This window comes from Melanostigma gelatinosum (genome assembly GCF_949748355.1).
Source record: "Melanostigma gelatinosum genome assembly, chromosome: 13".
In the NCBI taxonomy this organism is placed as follows: domain Eukaryota; kingdom Metazoa; phylum Chordata; class Actinopteri; order Perciformes; family Zoarcidae; genus Melanostigma; species Melanostigma gelatinosum.
The window spans coordinates 26,306,130-26,323,629 of NC_136646.1; the positions used below are offsets into that span (position 1 = coordinate 26,306,130).

General features: G+C 47.9%; 2 protein-coding genes across 3 annotated transcripts in view; both read right to left on the reverse strand.

The window, feature by feature from the left end:
- Positions 1 to 343, reverse strand: part of maptb (microtubule-associated protein tau b) — a gene marked incomplete at its 5' end in the record, with an annotated part of 5,188 nt that extends 4,845 nt beyond the window's left edge. The window contains 2 exon segments of the mRNA XM_079281598.1: positions 96 to 129; positions 243 to 343. Of these exon segments, the coding sequence (XP_079137724.1) occupies positions 96 to 129; positions 243 to 343 (135 nt within the window).
- Positions 344 to 1,445: 1,102 nt separating this feature from the next.
- cdc27 (cell division cycle 27) overlaps positions 1,446 to 17,500 on the reverse strand; it is an 18,751-nt gene continuing 2,696 nt past the window's right edge. The window contains exons 3-20 of one of the 2 annotated variants that reach the window (XM_079281350.1): positions 14,496 to 14,643; positions 14,196 to 14,321; positions 14,013 to 14,110; positions 13,786 to 13,931; positions 13,403 to 13,623; positions 12,374 to 12,473; positions 12,096 to 12,205; positions 11,915 to 12,014; positions 11,612 to 11,792; positions 11,232 to 11,404; positions 10,911 to 11,063; positions 9,878 to 9,958; positions 9,653 to 9,780; positions 9,453 to 9,570; positions 9,241 to 9,369; positions 7,188 to 7,262; positions 6,870 to 6,999; positions 1,446 to 1,816 (exon numbers count right to left, since the gene is read on the reverse strand). In XM_079281350.1, coding sequence (XP_079137476.1) covers positions 1,725 to 1,816; positions 6,870 to 6,999; positions 7,188 to 7,262; positions 9,241 to 9,369; positions 9,453 to 9,570; positions 9,653 to 9,780; positions 9,878 to 9,958; positions 10,911 to 11,063; positions 11,232 to 11,404; positions 11,612 to 11,792; positions 11,915 to 12,014; positions 12,096 to 12,205; positions 12,374 to 12,473; positions 13,403 to 13,623; positions 13,786 to 13,931; positions 14,013 to 14,110; positions 14,196 to 14,321; positions 14,496 to 14,643 — 2,309 coding nt within the window. In that variant the 3' untranslated portion in view covers positions 1,446 to 1,724. Of the gene's footprint in view, positions 1,817 to 6,860; positions 7,000 to 7,187; positions 7,263 to 9,240; positions 9,370 to 9,452; positions 9,571 to 9,652; positions 9,781 to 9,877; positions 9,959 to 10,910; positions 11,064 to 11,231; positions 11,405 to 11,611; positions 11,793 to 11,914; positions 12,015 to 12,095; positions 12,206 to 12,373; positions 12,474 to 13,402; positions 13,624 to 13,785; positions 13,932 to 14,012; positions 14,111 to 14,195; positions 14,322 to 14,495; positions 14,644 to 17,500 lie in introns of both variants that reach the window. The other variant, XM_079281349.1, reaches the window with a different exon arrangement.

Genomic DNA, 17,500 nt, shown 5'->3' on the forward strand with positions numbered 1-17,500 from the left:
CTGTGTTCGACCTGAAGCTACATTAGCCTGCAGGCTAACAGGCACACAGACGGCGGTGGAGCGGTGCAGCGAGCGGTAACGGGGCGGAAAAATACCGGCATGTGTCTGCCGCTTTGGCCGCCGCAGAGCCTGAGAACAGCGGAGCGGTGGTGAGACACGTGGAGCAGAGACAGACAGGTGAAGGACAGACGGCCACAGAGAGAGGGACAGACAGACACAGAGACAGACAGGTGGTGTCTTACCTCCTGGCTGCGGTCCGTCCGTCTGCTGCTCCACCCTGCTGCCGCTCTCTGAGGGAGGCGCTCTCCTGCTGCATGCTGGGAGAGGAGGCTGTTGTTGCCATGGTAACCTACTGCATCACTGATGATGAAGTACTTTAATACCTCTAACTTGTAAATATAATACCTTCTGAGGTACTTGTACTTGAATTCCTCCAACTGTACTTTACTTGAGTTACATGTTTTAAATATTGTACAAACAGAAACAATGACTTCTATCATTTTACAGATTGATAATATTTATAACTAGAAAATGCGTTGAAATGCTGAAAGCTGAAAATAATTGTAAAAAAATTGCTGAAAATGAAGAAATGGGAGAATACCCGTCTGAAACATGTTGAAGCCCGAACTCATTTAAACTACACTGCTGAAAACCCTTCTCGTTGAAATGTCTCATGGTGTCTGCAGCTGAAAGTATGAGGAAGAAGGCTTTGAAAGTTGAAGAAGTTGAACAGGATTTGAAGATTTTCTCCATAGAGATCCCATTCAAAAGAAAATTTGCAAAAAGCTTAATATTTCAAAGAATTTAAAGATTACAAATATGAAAAGTCATATCAGCCCTCTCCTGATAGAACTGAACATTTTGATATTCAAATGGTTTCTGTGGCTTATCTAACAGCTGCCTCAGAGCTCGCTGTGGAGGACCGTGAGGTTCCAGGTGGTTCCCGTCTGTTGAATCATTCTCAGTGCAGTTAAACTCTCCTCCACATTCACTCTGCATAAGACCTTTAATAAAACACACTGGTTCAGGTCCAGATACAGGACCATACACGTTCATAAAGACTAAATGAAAATGTTCAAGCTTTGCCCTCCACCACCTGCTCCTCTAACAACTCTGCGGCAGGGTTAGGGTGCACAATTAGAGGTTGAACCTGTCTGTCTGATTCACTTGTCTCACTGTAACAGACGTTTTAAAGATTGATTTCAGACTAATTGATTCATTAAAGTTACCCGTCGACTAACAAACCACTTTGTCACCTGAGTTTTCTTCTTCTGCAGTTTCCTCAAGAAACTTCTCTTCTTGTGATCACACCTCCACCTGCTGGAGTCATACATGAACTGTACCCGACTGTCACAGGTATAATCAATATTCACTCACCTGGTCCAATCACTGCAGAGAGCTCTGATTGGCTGTTGGTAGCAAGAAGTCGACAGACGGCGGGGTTTACACGTTTTTATTGATTTATTTCCATAACGATGATAAAAAGAACATAAAAAACAGCTGTGATGTCAGAAGACAAGCTTGATGACGTATGAGGAAGAGGGGCAGGGGGCGGGGCTTCAGGGCAGCAGCAGTCTGTTTCAGCCAATCAGAAGACAGTGAGGAGGGGCGGAGCGTGACTGAACAGCCGTCTGTCAGAATGTTGTCTAGCAATAGTACTGCTCCAGCCAATCGGGGCAGGGCTTGGCATGAGCAGGGGGCGGGGTTAATTGCAGGGGGCGGGGTTAAAGGACGTCATCACTCTCAGCCGTGTGGAGCTGTGTGTCGTCAGCGTCTGTCATGATACTGCTGTCCTGACTGTCGTCCACTTCAGCAGCTAGACAGGTGGAGACAGAGACAGACACGTAATGAGAGACGGTTGGACACAGAGAGAGACAGAGGGTACTTCTCAAGTCTCTTAACTGCATCCCCGTTTCCCTCACTTGGGTCCTTTCCTTGCGTCTTATGCCGTGTTCGCACCAAAGGCGGCGTGAATTCATCGCGCCGCATATTCGCGTCAATCGCGCCGCAGGTCTCGCCGGGGACCATTTGTATACATTGGTTCATAATATTGTTGAGAGGAGCTCCGTGGATAACAGCCACACGTCGCTGTTTACTACAGCTGTAGGAACACTAAACAAACTGATTTGGCTGTGATTTAATGGCAATAAACCGACAAAAAGGGACTCCGAAATAACTACGTAATGATGCCGATTTGTAGGCTACTTGTCTTCTCAATGGAGCTCGGATGGATCGGTGCTAGGCTATGCTAACATTGTAGCAGCTCCACCAGCACTCAGAATAAATACGGCAGCGTCTATTCATTGTTTGTACCGTATGGTTTACACACACACATGTATACACATAGTTTGGTCCGGTCTCTATTGATATGAGGTGTCGTAGAGCTCTGGGTAAACACAGACGGCTACAGGATTTATTTCCTGATTCAACAACGGCAGGAAGTCAGTGATGACGGGGGGAGCAACTCAACGCTGATAGGCTATCGCGCCACAGCGTCACGTGATTATTTCGCCGATGTTGAAAAATTTCAACTCACGCGTTTGAGGCGATAGATAGATAGATATCAGTGGTGGGTCATCAGGGCCTGCAAGGCCTTCTCTGCTGGCCTAAACAGAATCACAAAGTTATCTATTTTATAATTTAATAATGTTTCTTAAATACACATGTATTATAATTTATAAACATATTTTTCCCATGATCTTATGTTCTCATTGTACAGCTGCTGTCTTCCTCAGTTGCTCCGCTTCCAGTGCAGCTTTTTTTAAGTAGAGCTTTTATCCAATCAGATCTCACCTCTGTGTCTCTAGGTAGAACAGAGCCAGAGGCCTGCAGACTCACACGTGCATCCATGTGCACTTTCAGTGAATGGGAACGATGTTGTTGATTGTCATAGTGTTCAACCAATCAGATCTTTAGTTTGACATGTTGGGCGTCTTCTTTGACGTGTCAGAGCTGCTAGCCGGCCGATAATGACGTCAGCATTACATGCAGCTCAGTGTCCATGTACAGCTCTGCAGTGAGGTGCAGAGTGTGCTGTGATTGGTCAGTGGGCGAGCATGTAACTGTCGTGAAACGAAACTTAACAGCAGAGGCTTTGTCGGCGTACTCAGCCAATCAAATATGGGCATTCTGACAAGTTTCCTGACTGAGTGAGATGTACCACACACCATGACACAGGGGGCTGAGACGAGGAGAGACATTGCAGAGCAGTACGTTCAATGTTTGAGTTGTGGAAGTAAAATCATGAAACGATCTCTTTGGGCCTCGTCTTGTCATTAAGGAGTGATGGTGGGTCCCACAGCCAGACCAGCTGAGAACCACTGTCCTCTATGAGCGCAGAAAGTATTATGTTGTGAATGTATGTGAATGTATGTGAATTTAAGCTTCTGCATTTTCCAGATGCTCTAGTATTATGCAAACGTGTTGTAAGCCTCGTACCGAACGGTTTAATACGAATACGTACATAGCTACAGCCTTAGAACTAATAATAACTGTGGCGCCATCATGTGGTTATAAGCAGTGGTGTGTAGTAACGAAGTACAAATACTTCATTACTGTACTTAAGTAGTTTTTTTGGGTATCTGTACTTTACTACTTATATTTCTGTTGACTTTTACTTTACTATATTTTGCAAAGAAAACTGATACTTCGACTCCGATACATTTCCCCTGAAACCTTCGTTACTCGCTACAAAATCAAATCTATCTTTAGAACCAAAATGAATCCTGAGAGCAGCGTCGGGGACTGTGTTGGAACACAGACTGCAAGCAGGTTTGGTGAATTAGTGGTGCTAGCAGCAAGTTAAATCATTGGTTAATCACGTTAATGCGCAATTGCAAACAAGTGCTCTCAAAGCCGCGGTGTTTTGATTCCTAGTGATGCCCAGGATGCTACATGCTATAGCATGTAGCATCCTGGGCTAGCGAGCGACTACATGAGTAGCATTCCACTCTACGATGACTGATTTCATGATGGAAGCAGAACTGGAAGCACCTGCTGCTCCCGCAACAAACGACGGTGGTGACGAAGACCAACACCAGTGGATCGCTAGCGAGTTAGTGAGCTGAGGAAGTGTTGACAGTTGTGCAGCACTAGTTGGCTAACGTTAGCTATAGCTAACCACCACACCATAGGATTGACGGGAGCAGAGAGAGCGCAGCGTTAGCTTTGGCATTAGCATTAGCATTAGTGAAATCCTTCGCAGCTGTGTGCAAGCTGTCTGTGACGCTGAACACACCTCTACCTGCCTCAGCGGCCTGTGAAAAGCTATTTAGCATCACAGGACGAGTCTTCAGCCCAAGAAGAGCGAGACTGAATTCTCACCATTTTGAAAACTAACTTCTTTTGAAGATGAACAGGACATTTTCAGTTTCCAGTAATGACTGGGTTGTTACTTTCGGTGCTGCTTTAGTATTGATCATGTTTTGATATTTGAGTCATGTTGTGGATGATCAGATGGAGTTATGATGGGAGCAGTCGCCCAATTGCAGATTCAGCTTGAGACAAACCTTTGTGTTCAAATCAGCCCACAGGAGTTTACAAGGCAGGTGTCCTTTCTCACAACACTGACCTGATGCATCAAGTGGATATGTTTTGCTGAACATAATATTATGCATTGGTCCTCTACATCCTCTAGTCCAGCGGTTCCCAAACGTTTTAGGCCGCGCACCCCCTTCTACATCCCGACCGGGTTCGCGCACCCCCCCCCCCCCCTTAATAAAAAAAAAAAAAAAGAAGCAACAGAGCCTTTTAAGCCTTCATAGCCGCATAAGAATCGGACCAATGAGAGAACAGTTTGCTCGCGCGTGGCATTTGTTTACAAGATTTAGTCCGCTGTTAAATGTTGCAGTGTGAACACAAACCGAACAAAGGAGCAACTGCAACAAAGCAAACGAACTGAAGGTGTGAAAACGCCCTGAAACACTGCAACAAAGTTTCAATAACTTTCAGTGACACAAGGCGTCACTTTTAAAGAGCAATACGGATGCGAGCACACACGCACAGGCTCAGAGGCAGATTATCACATTTCATTTACAATTAATGAGCGACTAATGTAGCCAGGATGTCTTCGGACAAAGCATCGATGCGGCGCGACACAGTGTTGTTGGACACCGGGATCATGTCCAACTTTTTTGCTTCTTTCTCCCCAATCATACATTCCACCATCTCTCTGGCAGCTGGCAAGCTCACGTCTTCGGCGATTGTGTGCGGTAGCCCCTTTCTCGCTATTCTGTAACTGATATGAGCCAGAACCTCACTGCACACCACGCACTGTGGCTTTGGGGAATCTGCGTTGCCAATCCAAGTGAAGCCCAGACACACATACTTTTCATCATATTTCCTCTTTTTTTCCCAGTCTGATGCTCACTCTCGTTTCCTCTTTTTTCACCTTGACTCCGCGATGGGCTGATGTGATCCCGATGTGTCTGTGCTATCCCTTCCTCCTTTCCGGTCTCCTCCGTCTCATCTTCCTCTGACTCTGGCTCGATTTCTTCTCCCGGTCTGTCCCCAACGCACCTCTCCGTTCCCCTCGCCTCCGATTCCTCTCTCTCTCTCTGTCCCTCTCTCTCTCTCTGTCCCTCTCCTCTTTTACGACTGATAGCTTCAGATGTCCCACCTGACAGTTTTTAAATTAAAATTACATTTTGTTTTAATATTTAATATTATTACACCATCAGACCGCCATTACACTTTTCCTCTCGCACACCCCCTAGAGGCAGCTCGTGCACCCCCAGGGGTGCGCGCACCCCACTTTGGGAATCCCTGCTCTAGTCTAATGAGCATACTTATAAACGCACTGTTACAACTCCTTCATAGTGTCATATTGCTTTTTGGAGAATTATGATGATAAGTTCATAGTAGATGCAAAAGTATACTTATGTACAATATATTATGTTGAACATTGTTGCTCCTGAATGGATCACAGCAACCCAATTATGTTCAACACAGCTCCATGTCCTTGGTCATGGTGCCACAGCACTTAAAAGAATAAACTTCATCATTCTCACAATTCTGACTCTTTGCTTTTTTATTAACAGCATAAAGTATGGCTTTTGAGTGCCGTACTTCCTGGACTATAGAGCGCACCTGTATATAGGCCGCGCCTGCCAATTTTTAAAAGAAAAAAGAATTTGTCCATAAATAAGCCGCAGGTGTCCCCATTGAACGGCAAGATGCTTTTAACAGCACTAAAGTTGTCTTCTTCTCTGAACATCATAACATGTCCGACTCGCCAGCTTCTAAGCTAATTTTAACATTACCGCCAATGGGGAAATGCTAACCGCGATTAGCATTCGCGAATATAATATATCGTCGTACATCTTTTCATGCTTCATACAGACATACTTAGAGACTAAGGTCTCTCAAGGCTACCAAACTGAAGAAGTTAAATGAAGCAGCGTGGCACCATGACCAAGGACATGGAGCTGTGTTGAACATAATTGGGTTGGCTGTGATCCATCCAGGAGCAACAATGTTCAACATAATATATTGTACATAAGTATACTTTTGCATCTACTATGAACTTATCATCATAATTCTCCGAAAAGCAATATGACACTATGAAGGAGTTGTAACAGTGCGTTTATAAGTCTGCTCATTAGACTAGAGGATGTAGAGGACCAATGCATAATATTATGTTCAGCTAAAAATATCCACTTGATGCATCAGGTCAGTGTTTAGAGAAAGGATCAGCTGTATTGTCTCTTGTCTTTCTGTGTTCTGATCAGCTGTGATCAGCTGTGATCAGCTGATCCTCCGTCATCAGAAACAGACTGGTCCCGAGTCTATAATAACACATTAAACTAAAGAACATCAGCTGAACTGATCTCTCACATCATGACATCATCACATGGCTGTACCTGTCTCACCTTCGTCCTCTGGCAGGTATCTCTTGTCGATGGCTTCTTTGATCTGGTTGTTTGCTCCTTTAGGATCCAAGTCCATCGCCCAGCTGAAGTTCATCAGAGCCAGGTGAGTCTGACCCAGCTTCTTATACACCTGAGGGGGCGGAGCCAGGTAAAGAGACAGACGCAGGTTTACAGAACAACCACCAGTCCATTCATTAAACACAGTATCTAAACTACTAAATACACTTTATACAGCTAAAACATTACCTAGTTAACTAGTGACACCGTGTATTGAGTCTGAAGATGTAACTAAACGCATGAAAGGGTTAAAGTCATTACCTTTCCTATGAGGAAGTAAACCAGAGACTCTTTGGGAACGATCTGTTTCAACTCCTCCAACTCCTGCAGAGCAGCCTGCAGAAAGACAGACGGGTCAGAGAGAGCGAGAGAGAGCGAGAGAGAGCGAGAGACGGGTCAGAGAGAGAATAAACTTCGTACATCTTTTCATACAGACATACTTACAGACTAAGGTCTCTCAAGGCTACCAAACGGAAGAAGTAAAACGAAGCAGCGTGTCTTCTCATTATAATCTAAAAGCAACGAGGCAATAACTGTTGTTGTAACTCGTAGCTCTGAATAGCATTTACGGCTAACTAGCTTGGCCGCTTAATAGGGCTGATGACGCCGCTGGCCACGGCGCTCGCTAATATCTGTTGTGCTAGCAGCAATGCTCGAAATTAGTTTTCCATGTTGAAATGAATGACTGGTCGCCCTGCCTGTTTGTTTTTTTCCGGGTACGGGTCACGTGATAGTGAGTGTGACGAATCAGGGTCATAACTTAAAGAGCTTACAGTACCATATTATCCTACTAGAGAGCACCATCATAACTTAAGGAGCTTATAATACCATATTATCCTACGAGAGAGCACTATCATATCTTAAGGATCTTATAGTACCATATTACCCTCCTAGAGAGCACTATCATATCTTAAGGATCTTATAGTACCATATTACCCTACTAGAGAGCACCATCATAACTTAAGGAGCTTATAATACCATATTACCCTACTAGAGAGCACCATCATATCTTAAGGAGCTTATAGCACCATATTACCCTACTAGAGAGCACCATCATAACTTAAGGAGCTTATAATACCATATTACCCTACTAGAGAGCACCATCATAACTTAAGGAGCTTATAATACCATATTACCCTACTAGAGAGCACCATCATAACTTAAGGAGCTTATAATACCATATTACCCTACTAGAGAGCACTATCATAACTTAAAGAGCTTACAGTACCATATTACCCTACTAGAGAGCACCATCATAACTTAAGGAGCTTATAATACCATATTACCCTACTAGAGAGCACCATCATAACTTAAGGAGCTTATAATACCATATTACCCTACTAGAGAGCACCATCATAACTTAAGGAGCTTATAATACCATATTACCCTACTAGAGAGCACCATCATAACTTAAGGAGCTTATAATACCATATTACCCTACTAGAGAGCACCATCATAACTTAAGGAGCTTATAATACCATATTACCCTACTAGAGAGCACTATCATAACTTAAAGAGCTTACAGTACCATATTACCCTACTAGAGAGCACTATCATAACTTAAGGAGCTTACAGTACCATATTATCCTCCTAGAGAGCACTATCATATCTTAAGGAGCTTACAGTACCATATTACCCTACTAGAGAGCACTATCATAACTTAAAGAGCTTACAGTACCATATTACCCTACTAGAGAGCACTATCATAACTTAAGGAGCTTACAGTACCATATTATCCTCCTAGAGAGCACTATCATATCTTAAGGAGCTTGTAGTACCATATGATCCGACGAGAGAGCACTATCATATCTTAAGGAGCTTATAGTACGATATTACCCTACTAGAGAGCACTATCATATCTTAAGGAGCTTATAGCACCATATTACCCTACTAGAGAGCACTATCATAACTTAAAGAGCTTACAGTACCATATTACCCTACTAGAGAGAACCATCATAACTTAAGGAGCTTATAGTACCATATTACCCTACTAGAGAGCACCATCATATCTTAAGGAGCTTATAGCACCATATTACCCTACTAGAGAGCACCATCATATCTTAAGGAGCTTATAGCACCATATTACCCTACTAGAGAGCACTATCATAACTTAAAGAGCTTACAGTACCATATTACCCTACTAGAGAGCACTATCATATCTTAAGGATCTTATAGTACGATATTACCCTACTAGAGAGCACCATCATAACTTAAGGAGCTTATAGCACCATATTATCCTACTAGAGAGCAATATCATATCTTAAGGAGCTTATAGTTAGGGCTGAATTGATTGGTATAAATCAGTATTGATTACCTTGTACTTGTCGTTAGCAAAGAGTATGGAGGCACGGTGGAACTTGCAGAGTGGATTTTTGGGGTCGATCACGATCGCTCTGTTCAGAGTCTCTAAAGCTGCATCAGACTTCTTCAAAGCATGCTGCACCTGCACACACAGAATCCATCACTCACTAATTAATAGCAGAAGACTGAAGCAGTTATCGATGGCGGATGCTACAAGCTACGTACCACTCCGATGTGACAGAGCAGCACAGAGCTCTGAGGGTTGATGCTCAAAGCTTTCTTAAAGTGGATTTCTGCCAAGTTGAACTTCTCCTGTTTGTAGTAAATCATCCCCAGACCGTACCTAGAGCAACACAGACACTGTCAGAGGAACCGGGTCTCGAAGCATCGGCCCTGTGATCAATAAACTAAAGAGGTCACTGTACCAGGCGTTGTAGTGTCTGTTGTTCACTCTGATGGCGTTACGGAAGCAGGCGAGAGCTCGGTCCAACTCCTCTGTCAGAACAAACTCATGACCCAACAGAGTGTAGGCATAAGCAAAGCCCGGGTCCACCTGAGAGACAGACGGGAGGACAGAAAGACGGGTCAAACACATAAGAGACCTACAGGTGAAACCGCCCCAAACAGTAACCACGGTAACAGCGGCTCACCTGGATGGCTCTCTGGAAGAACTTGATGGCGATGTCATGCTCCCTCTGCAGACTGAAACAGTTTCCTGCTACACACCAGGCCTGCAGAGACAGACGGGTTATCAGAGACAGAAAGGTGACCAGAGCACAGGTGACTATATAGGATCTGGACCGGGCCATAGAAGGTCAACGACCCAGCAGGAGGACCGGTATCTGCTCCTTTGTGTGAGGAGGACCAGGAGGAGCACTCCCAGAGCTCTACAACATGGCCTACAGTGAGCTAGTGAGCCAGAATGTTATGCTGCCTGCAACATCATCCAGCAGGACTGGTTTGACTGTGAGTCACTGAAGGTCTGGAAAGGCAGATCCTTGGAGGGTCGCACAAACCTCCAGGTGCAACTAACGGTACCCTGACTGCTGTGAGGTACCGGGATAGAATCCTCAGACCCATTGTCCGACCTTACGCTGGTGCAGTGGGCCCTGGGTTCCTCCATGTCCAGGTCAGTGTGTGTAGGCTGTTCCTGGATGACGAAGGCATTGATGCCATTGACTGGTCTTCACGTTCAGACCTCAATCCAATAAAAAAACCTCGCAGACGTTTTGTATTCTGCATCCAACGCCGCCAAGACCACAGACTGTCCAGGACCTCACTGATGCCCTGATCCAGGTTTGGGAGGATATCCACCAGGACACCATCCGTCGTCTCATCAGGAGCATGCCCAGACGTTGTTGGGGGGCATACAGGCACGTGGGTTTGGTTTTTCACTTTGATTTTGAATACAGCCCTCTGTAGGTTCATGGATTTGGTTTCTATTGATCATTCTAATTTAGTTCTCATCGAATTATCCAAGGAAGATTTTAAACTTGAATATTTCGTCCATTCAGATCTGATATCTGGTTGTTTTGTAGTCAAATGAGTTATTCTTAAAAAAATAAAACACACCCTTGGTCTCGGGTCAGGGTCTCATGTCTGACAGGCCAGGGTCCAGGTTTAAGGCCGGGCAGAACCAAACGTCTAAGCTCAGTCCAGTTTGAGGACAGGACCAGTTCTTACCTCGGGACAGTTCTTGTCCATGTCGGTCAGGTCTTTGGACAGGGCGGACAGCGCCACGTCTTTCTGCAGGTGCCACAGTGTAGTTGAATAAATCTCCATTCCTTCAACTCTGTACGACTCGATCCTACGAACCTCGCTGAACAGACGCTCCGCCTACAAACACATTATGAGATCATGACCCACGTGAACAGAAACCAAACGCCAATCAGGTCACCCCCACAAGTATAAAATGTAGGAGTGGAGCGGAAGTGGAGCTTCGGGGTTCTTTACGGGCCGCACCTTATTGACGCAGCTGTCAATAAGGTGCGTCACCTGTGTTACCTGTGTGTACTCGGCCAGTTCAAAGTAAGCCCTGCCGATGTGTGTGAGGACCCAGCCGGTGTTGTAGTGCTGAGGAGGCAGTGAGGTCAGGATGTTGATAGCTTCTCTGCAGTTGTACGAGCACAACGCCTGGTAACCACGTCCAATCTCCCGTAGCAACGCCATCACACTGTCTGTGTAAACACAGAACATGTTTATAACGTCAGTGTAACTTCCTGTTCTTATTGTAGAGGGTTCAGGTTTAAGTGTAAGATCATGTTCACACTCAGACCGAGTACTGCAGTATTATTACCTGCAGTAGCCCTCTGGTATTGGGGGATCTTGGGGTCTGGTAGACTCAGACCGAGTACTGCAGTATTTCATAGTATAAGTATTATTACCTGCAGCAGCCCTTTGGTAATGGGGGATCTTGGTGTCTGGTAGACTCAGACTGGCGTCCAGTCTCAGGATGTCCAGACTCTCGTTCAGGTTGCTGCTATTTGACGTCTTTGCTGATTTACATTTAGTTTTCCTGTTGGGGATCTTTGTAGGAAACTTCATCTTTAACTTCTTGCTGTTCTCCTGCAGAAACAGAGACAGACGTTAGGATGCTGTAAAGTACTCCACCGTAAAGTACGACTTCAATCAGTATTAGTTCAGCATTACAGTGGTGTTGTACTGCAGTATTACTGTAGTAGCAGTACCTTGGCAGTAGAACTGGCACTAGTAAACAGTCTGGAGCTTCTTCTGGGCTGAACGTTTGGAGGACCAGACATACTGGGACTGAGGACCTGAGGGGAGCCACTGAGAGACAGACAGGTCATCAGACAGATATGTCACCAGACAGACAGGTCATCAGACGGACAGAGTGGGTGCTATAGTTACCTGGTGTGAGGGGCGGAGCTCTGTGATTGGTTGAAGGGGATGGGGAGAACATCTCTGCTGTTTCCACTCTGACTGAAGACAGATTTTGACTGACTGATCCTGGAGACAGACTGAGACACACAGGACGAACCAGGTTCATCATGAAGCTTCAGCAGGTCTCTTGTAGGGTGGCCCCTGTACGTGTAATGTGTTTATAATGTGTGTGTATGTGTGCATTATGCATGTATATTATGTGTGTATAATGGTGTAATGTGTGTGTAGTGTGTGTGTGTGTGTACCTTCTTGCCCGGAGCCGTCGATTGTGTTTCCATGGAAGCTGAATAGTTCTGTAGATATGTGGGGTCTCCCGGGCTGGGCTCCAGGGGCAGGATGCCAAAACTATAGAAAACAATGAATGTTAAGAATGATGTAAGCTAAAGCTAAAGAAGTGTTGGGACCATGTGCTGCTCATCAAAGGAAAAGCCTGATCCGAGTTAAGATAACACCACCAAACCCCCAAGAAACATTTTTACACCTACGTGTGAATTCTGAGTTTCGGTTGACCAAAACTCAGGGCTGAGTTCGCTGGGTCCTTATTGTACGAGGGCGGGAATGCCGAGGAGGGACTGCCGGGTTCATGACCAGATGTCATGAGTTGAAAAATATCAGAGTGTACCTTAACGCACCGCCGTTCCCGTCTGACTCGCAGCGGAGGAGGAGGCACGGAGAAGAACTGTTGCTTTTAAAAGAACCTAGGTCAGTCTTAATTTCGCAGATGAATAAAGACTGTTTTTGTTTTGTTTTTCGATCCTGAGAACGGATTACGCCCATTTCTCTGCCCGTTAACGTTGACTTTGTGCCGGTTATAAGGAAGTAGAATACCCTTTATTTCAGAGGAAACGCTCTGCCAACACACAGGTTTTATTTTCGCGCAGCTGAAAGCTCCACACCTGAGTTTAACCAAGAAACTCGGAAGGACCACCAAGGACCACTAACAGTCCTCTTACCGTAAGAGGTTTAACTTGGTGTCTGGCCTTAGTTAGGTCCCTGTGTGTTTATTACCTTGTAACAGAGGGGTAAACCAACAGACGGGTAAACCAACAGACGGGGACTCTCTTTGCGTTTGTATTCATATAAATTCCCTCATTGGGTTAAAAAAATGTGATGTCATGGGCAATAAACAAATAATAATAAACTGTAAAACAAGGTGTTTCACACAGAGCAGCCGTGTTTCTATTGGTGGGTTGAATTCCCCCCTCATACAGGTTTCACTAGAGTTAAATGGGAGCATTTACCTGTAGAGGTGTTACATGTGTTCAAGAACTCACCTGGGTGTCAGCGGGCTGAGTGCTGCAGGTCCTCCAAGTAAACTCCGCCCACTTTTGGGCTTGTTCTGTTTCGCCAACAAGGAGCCAGCTGACGCCATGGAAACAGAGTTACTCAATAGGGAGCCAGTCTCCGGGGAGATTAGGGAGGAGTCAATGTAGGAAACCGACAAATCAGACATCATCTTTCCGTTAGACGATTCTAGATTCAAACGATTCAACTCCTGAGAAGGAAACAAAACATATGTCAACATCATTTAATCAGATTATCAGACTACAGCCACCTCATTAATCTGATCATTTAATCTGATTATCCGATTTAAAACATTGAAACTGAAAGTTAATTAAACCCTCAGTAATCTGAGTAGTGGACGTGTTTTATGTACCAGGGTGTCCTGGGGCGTCTCCATGAGGGCGGTGTCTAGGCGGTGGGGGGGGTTCTGGGCGGGGCTAACAGAAGGAGGCAGCGGCGCAATAGACGAGTTGTGTAGAGAGGACAACCTAAAGACTTGATCTGGATCTGGTTTCTCTCCTGGAACACAGACGTAAATCACATGATGACGTTAGTTAGTGTCAGGACTCACCTGGTCAGGTGTGTGTGTGTGTGAATTACCTAGGTGACAGAGGTTCTGGAAAGGCAACCAGAGGAACGGGTTCAGAGTTAAACTCCTCTGGAAACATTCTGCACCTTTAGCAACACGATCTGTCTTACTGCTCAGACAGAGAGAGAGATATGGTCAGTAAACTGGTGTCCAACATCATTAACACCGGTAGCAGACTGACTGAACTGTTTTACCAGTAAATGTGTCCCAGTAACGACAGTGTGAAGGGGGCGGAGTCTCCAAATTCTGTGATGATGTCATCCTGACTCTTCTGTTTGTTCAGCACTCCACCAATCAGAACCTGTTCTCCTTCAGCCAGCCTGAGAGACAGATAGGTAGATAAAGAGAGAGACAGGTGGACAGCTTTAGTCATTTTGTTTCATTTTCAAATGTCTCAGAATTAACAGCTCCATTGAAAGACATAAAAATGTCTGTTTCTACTGGTACGAAAGTACGACTAGGTTTACATGTTTTAACTAGTTCTGTGTGCTTACTTGCTGAGTTCGACGCAGCACTTTGCCAACAAGAATCGAACCTGCGGAGTGGAGCAGCTGTGAGCCTTCAGCAGCCGGTACGCTTTATATGGCTTCCCCGAGCGGTAGTAACATGTAGCCAACAGGTACAGGGCCTCCTCTGACCTCACTGAGATACGGACAGGTAGACAGACAGGTAGAAAGTTAGGTCAACATGTAGCCAACAGGTACCGGAGCCGGACGCGTGGAACCGGACGAGTGGAGCCGGACGAGTGGAGCCGGACGCGTGGAGCCGGACGAGTGGAGCCGGACGCGTGGAACCGGACGAGTGGAACCGGACGAGTGGAGCCGGACGCGTGCAGCCGGACGAGTGGAGCCGGACGAGTGGAGCCGGACGAGTGGAGCCGGACGAGTGGAGCCGGACGCGTGGAGCCGGACGCGTGGAGCCGGACGCGTGCAGCCGGACGAGTGGAGCCGGACGCGTGGAGCCGGACGCGTGGAGCCGGACGCGTGGAGCCGGACGCGTGGAGCCGGACGCGTGGAACCGGACGAGTGGAGCCGGACGAGTGGAGCCGGACGCGTGGAGCCGGACGCGTGGAGCCGGACGCGTGGAACCGGACGCGTGGAACCGGACGAGTGGAGCCGGACGAGTGGAGCCGGACGAGTGGAGCCGGACGAGTGGAGCCGGACGCGTGGAGCCGGACGCGTGGAACCGGACGAGTGGAGCCGGACGAGTGGAGCCGGACGCGTGGAGCCGGACGCGTGGAGCCGGACGCGTGGAGCCGGACGCGTGGAACCGGACGAGTGGAGCCGGACGCGTGGAACCGGACGCGTGGAACCGGACGAGTGGAGCCGGACGAGTGGAGCCGGACGCGTGGAGCCGGACGCGTGGAGCCGGACGCGTGGAGCCGGACGCGTGGAACCGGACGCGTGGAACCGGACGAGTGGAGCCGGACGAGTGGAGCCGGACGAGTGGAGCCGGACGAGTGGAGCCGGACGAGTGGAGCCGGACGAGTGGAGCCGGACGAGTGGAGCCGGACGAGTGGAGCCGGACGAGTGGAACCGGACGAGTGGAGCCGGACCAGTGGAGCCGGACGAGTGGAGCCGGACGCGTGGAACCGGACGAGTGGAGCCGGACGCGTGGAACCGGACCAGTGGAGCCGGACCAGTGGAGCCGGACGCGTGGAGCCGGACGAGTGGAGCCGGACGAGTGGAGCCGGACGAGTGGAGCCGGACGAGTGGAGCCGGACGCGTGGAGCCGGACGAGTGGAGCCGGACGCGTGGAGCCGGACGCGTGGAGCCGGACGCGTGGAGCCGGACGCGTGGAGCCGGACGAGTGGAGCCGGACGCGTGGAGCCGGACGAGTGGAGCCGGACGCGTGGAGCCGGACGAGTGGAGCCGGACGCGTGGAGCCGGACGCGTGGAGCCGGACGAGTGGAGCCGGACGCGTGGAGCCGGACGAGTGGAGCCGGACGAGTGGAGCCGGACGAGTGGAGCCGGACGAGTGGAGCCGGACGAGTGGAGCCGGACGCTTGGAGCCGGACGCGTGGAGCCGGACGCGTGGAGCCGGACGCGTAGAGCCGGACGCGTAGAGCCGGACGCGTGGAGCCGGACGAGTGGAGCGGGACGAGTGGAGCCGGACGAGTGGAGCCGGACGAGTGGAGCCGGACGAGTGGAGCCGGACGAGTGGAGCCGGACGCTTGGAGCCGGACGCGTGGAGCCGGACGCGTGGAGCCGGACGCGTAGAGCCGGACGCGTAGAGCCGGACGCGTGGAGCCGGACGAGTGGAGCGGGACGAGTGGAGCCGGACGAGTGGAGCCGGACGAGTGGAGCCGGACGCGTGGAGCCGGACGCGTAGAGCCGGACGCGTGGAGCCGGACGCGTGGAGCCGGACGAGTGGAGCCGGACGCGTGGAGCCGGACGCGTAGAGCCGGACGAGTGGAGCGGGACGAGTGGAGCCGGACGAGTGGAGCCGGACGAGTGGAACCTGAACCGTATGGATGCACACCTGTTGTTGTATATGAGCATGAAACATATTAGACTAGAATTAGAATATATTTCCAGTACTGGTGTCGGTATGATTACAACTCTACAGACAGGTAGAGGTAGTGCTGGGCGGTATGACCAAAAATTAGTATGAAGGTATTTTTTAAGATTCTGGCGGTTTCACGGAATTCTTTTTTTCTTGAATGTTTTCATATAGGTTTATAGAGGCTCACTCTGCTGTCAGGAGTACATAGAATATACAAACATGTGAATTTCATCATGTATAAAGGCTTTGCTCGTTTGTTCCTATAATGTTGGGATAGCAGTTTGGCTGAAGTATAAGAAATACCTTGAATCCAGTGTTTTAATCATTGCTCTGAGTCTTTCTCGACCGTCTGTAGCGGGACATTGTCCTTGCATTGGTGGCTCCTTATTGCGTTCGTAATGTCGCTCCACCGCTTGCTTTTCTTGTCATATGCTGCCTCGAGCAAATGCCTCTTCAAGCGATGTGTGACCCTTCGGCTTCACTGTTTCACTCTCGCCAACGTTACCGGTTACCGGCCGTCATCACACTCTTGGTATTCCAACACACGTTTTCTGCTGAGGTGATGGAGTAAGTTTCTCGTGTTACCACCAGCGGCAACAGCAGTCGCTCCACACACTTTGCAATATTTGGTCTTTCGGTCTACGTCGGATTTTTTAAAACCAAAAGACTTCCAAACAGCAGAGCCAGCTCCTCTCTTGGGAACTGACTATCGGTGCATCTCCGGTCTGTCTTTGTTCATCCTGCATCGCTCTGTTCTGTTCTTTAATGTAGCGTTACTGTGGCGACGGAGCCTCTCCCAGCTGTTAAGTTTTAAGTTAATTGTCATATACATTTACACATATACGAAAGTTGTCCTCTGCATTGAACCCATCCCTATCTTATTGGGAGCAGTGGGCTGCTGAGAAGCGCCCGGGGAGCAGTTAGGGGTTCAGTGTCTTGCTCAGGGACACTTCGGCACAGGACACGTAGCAGCCGAGGATCGAACCGCCGACCA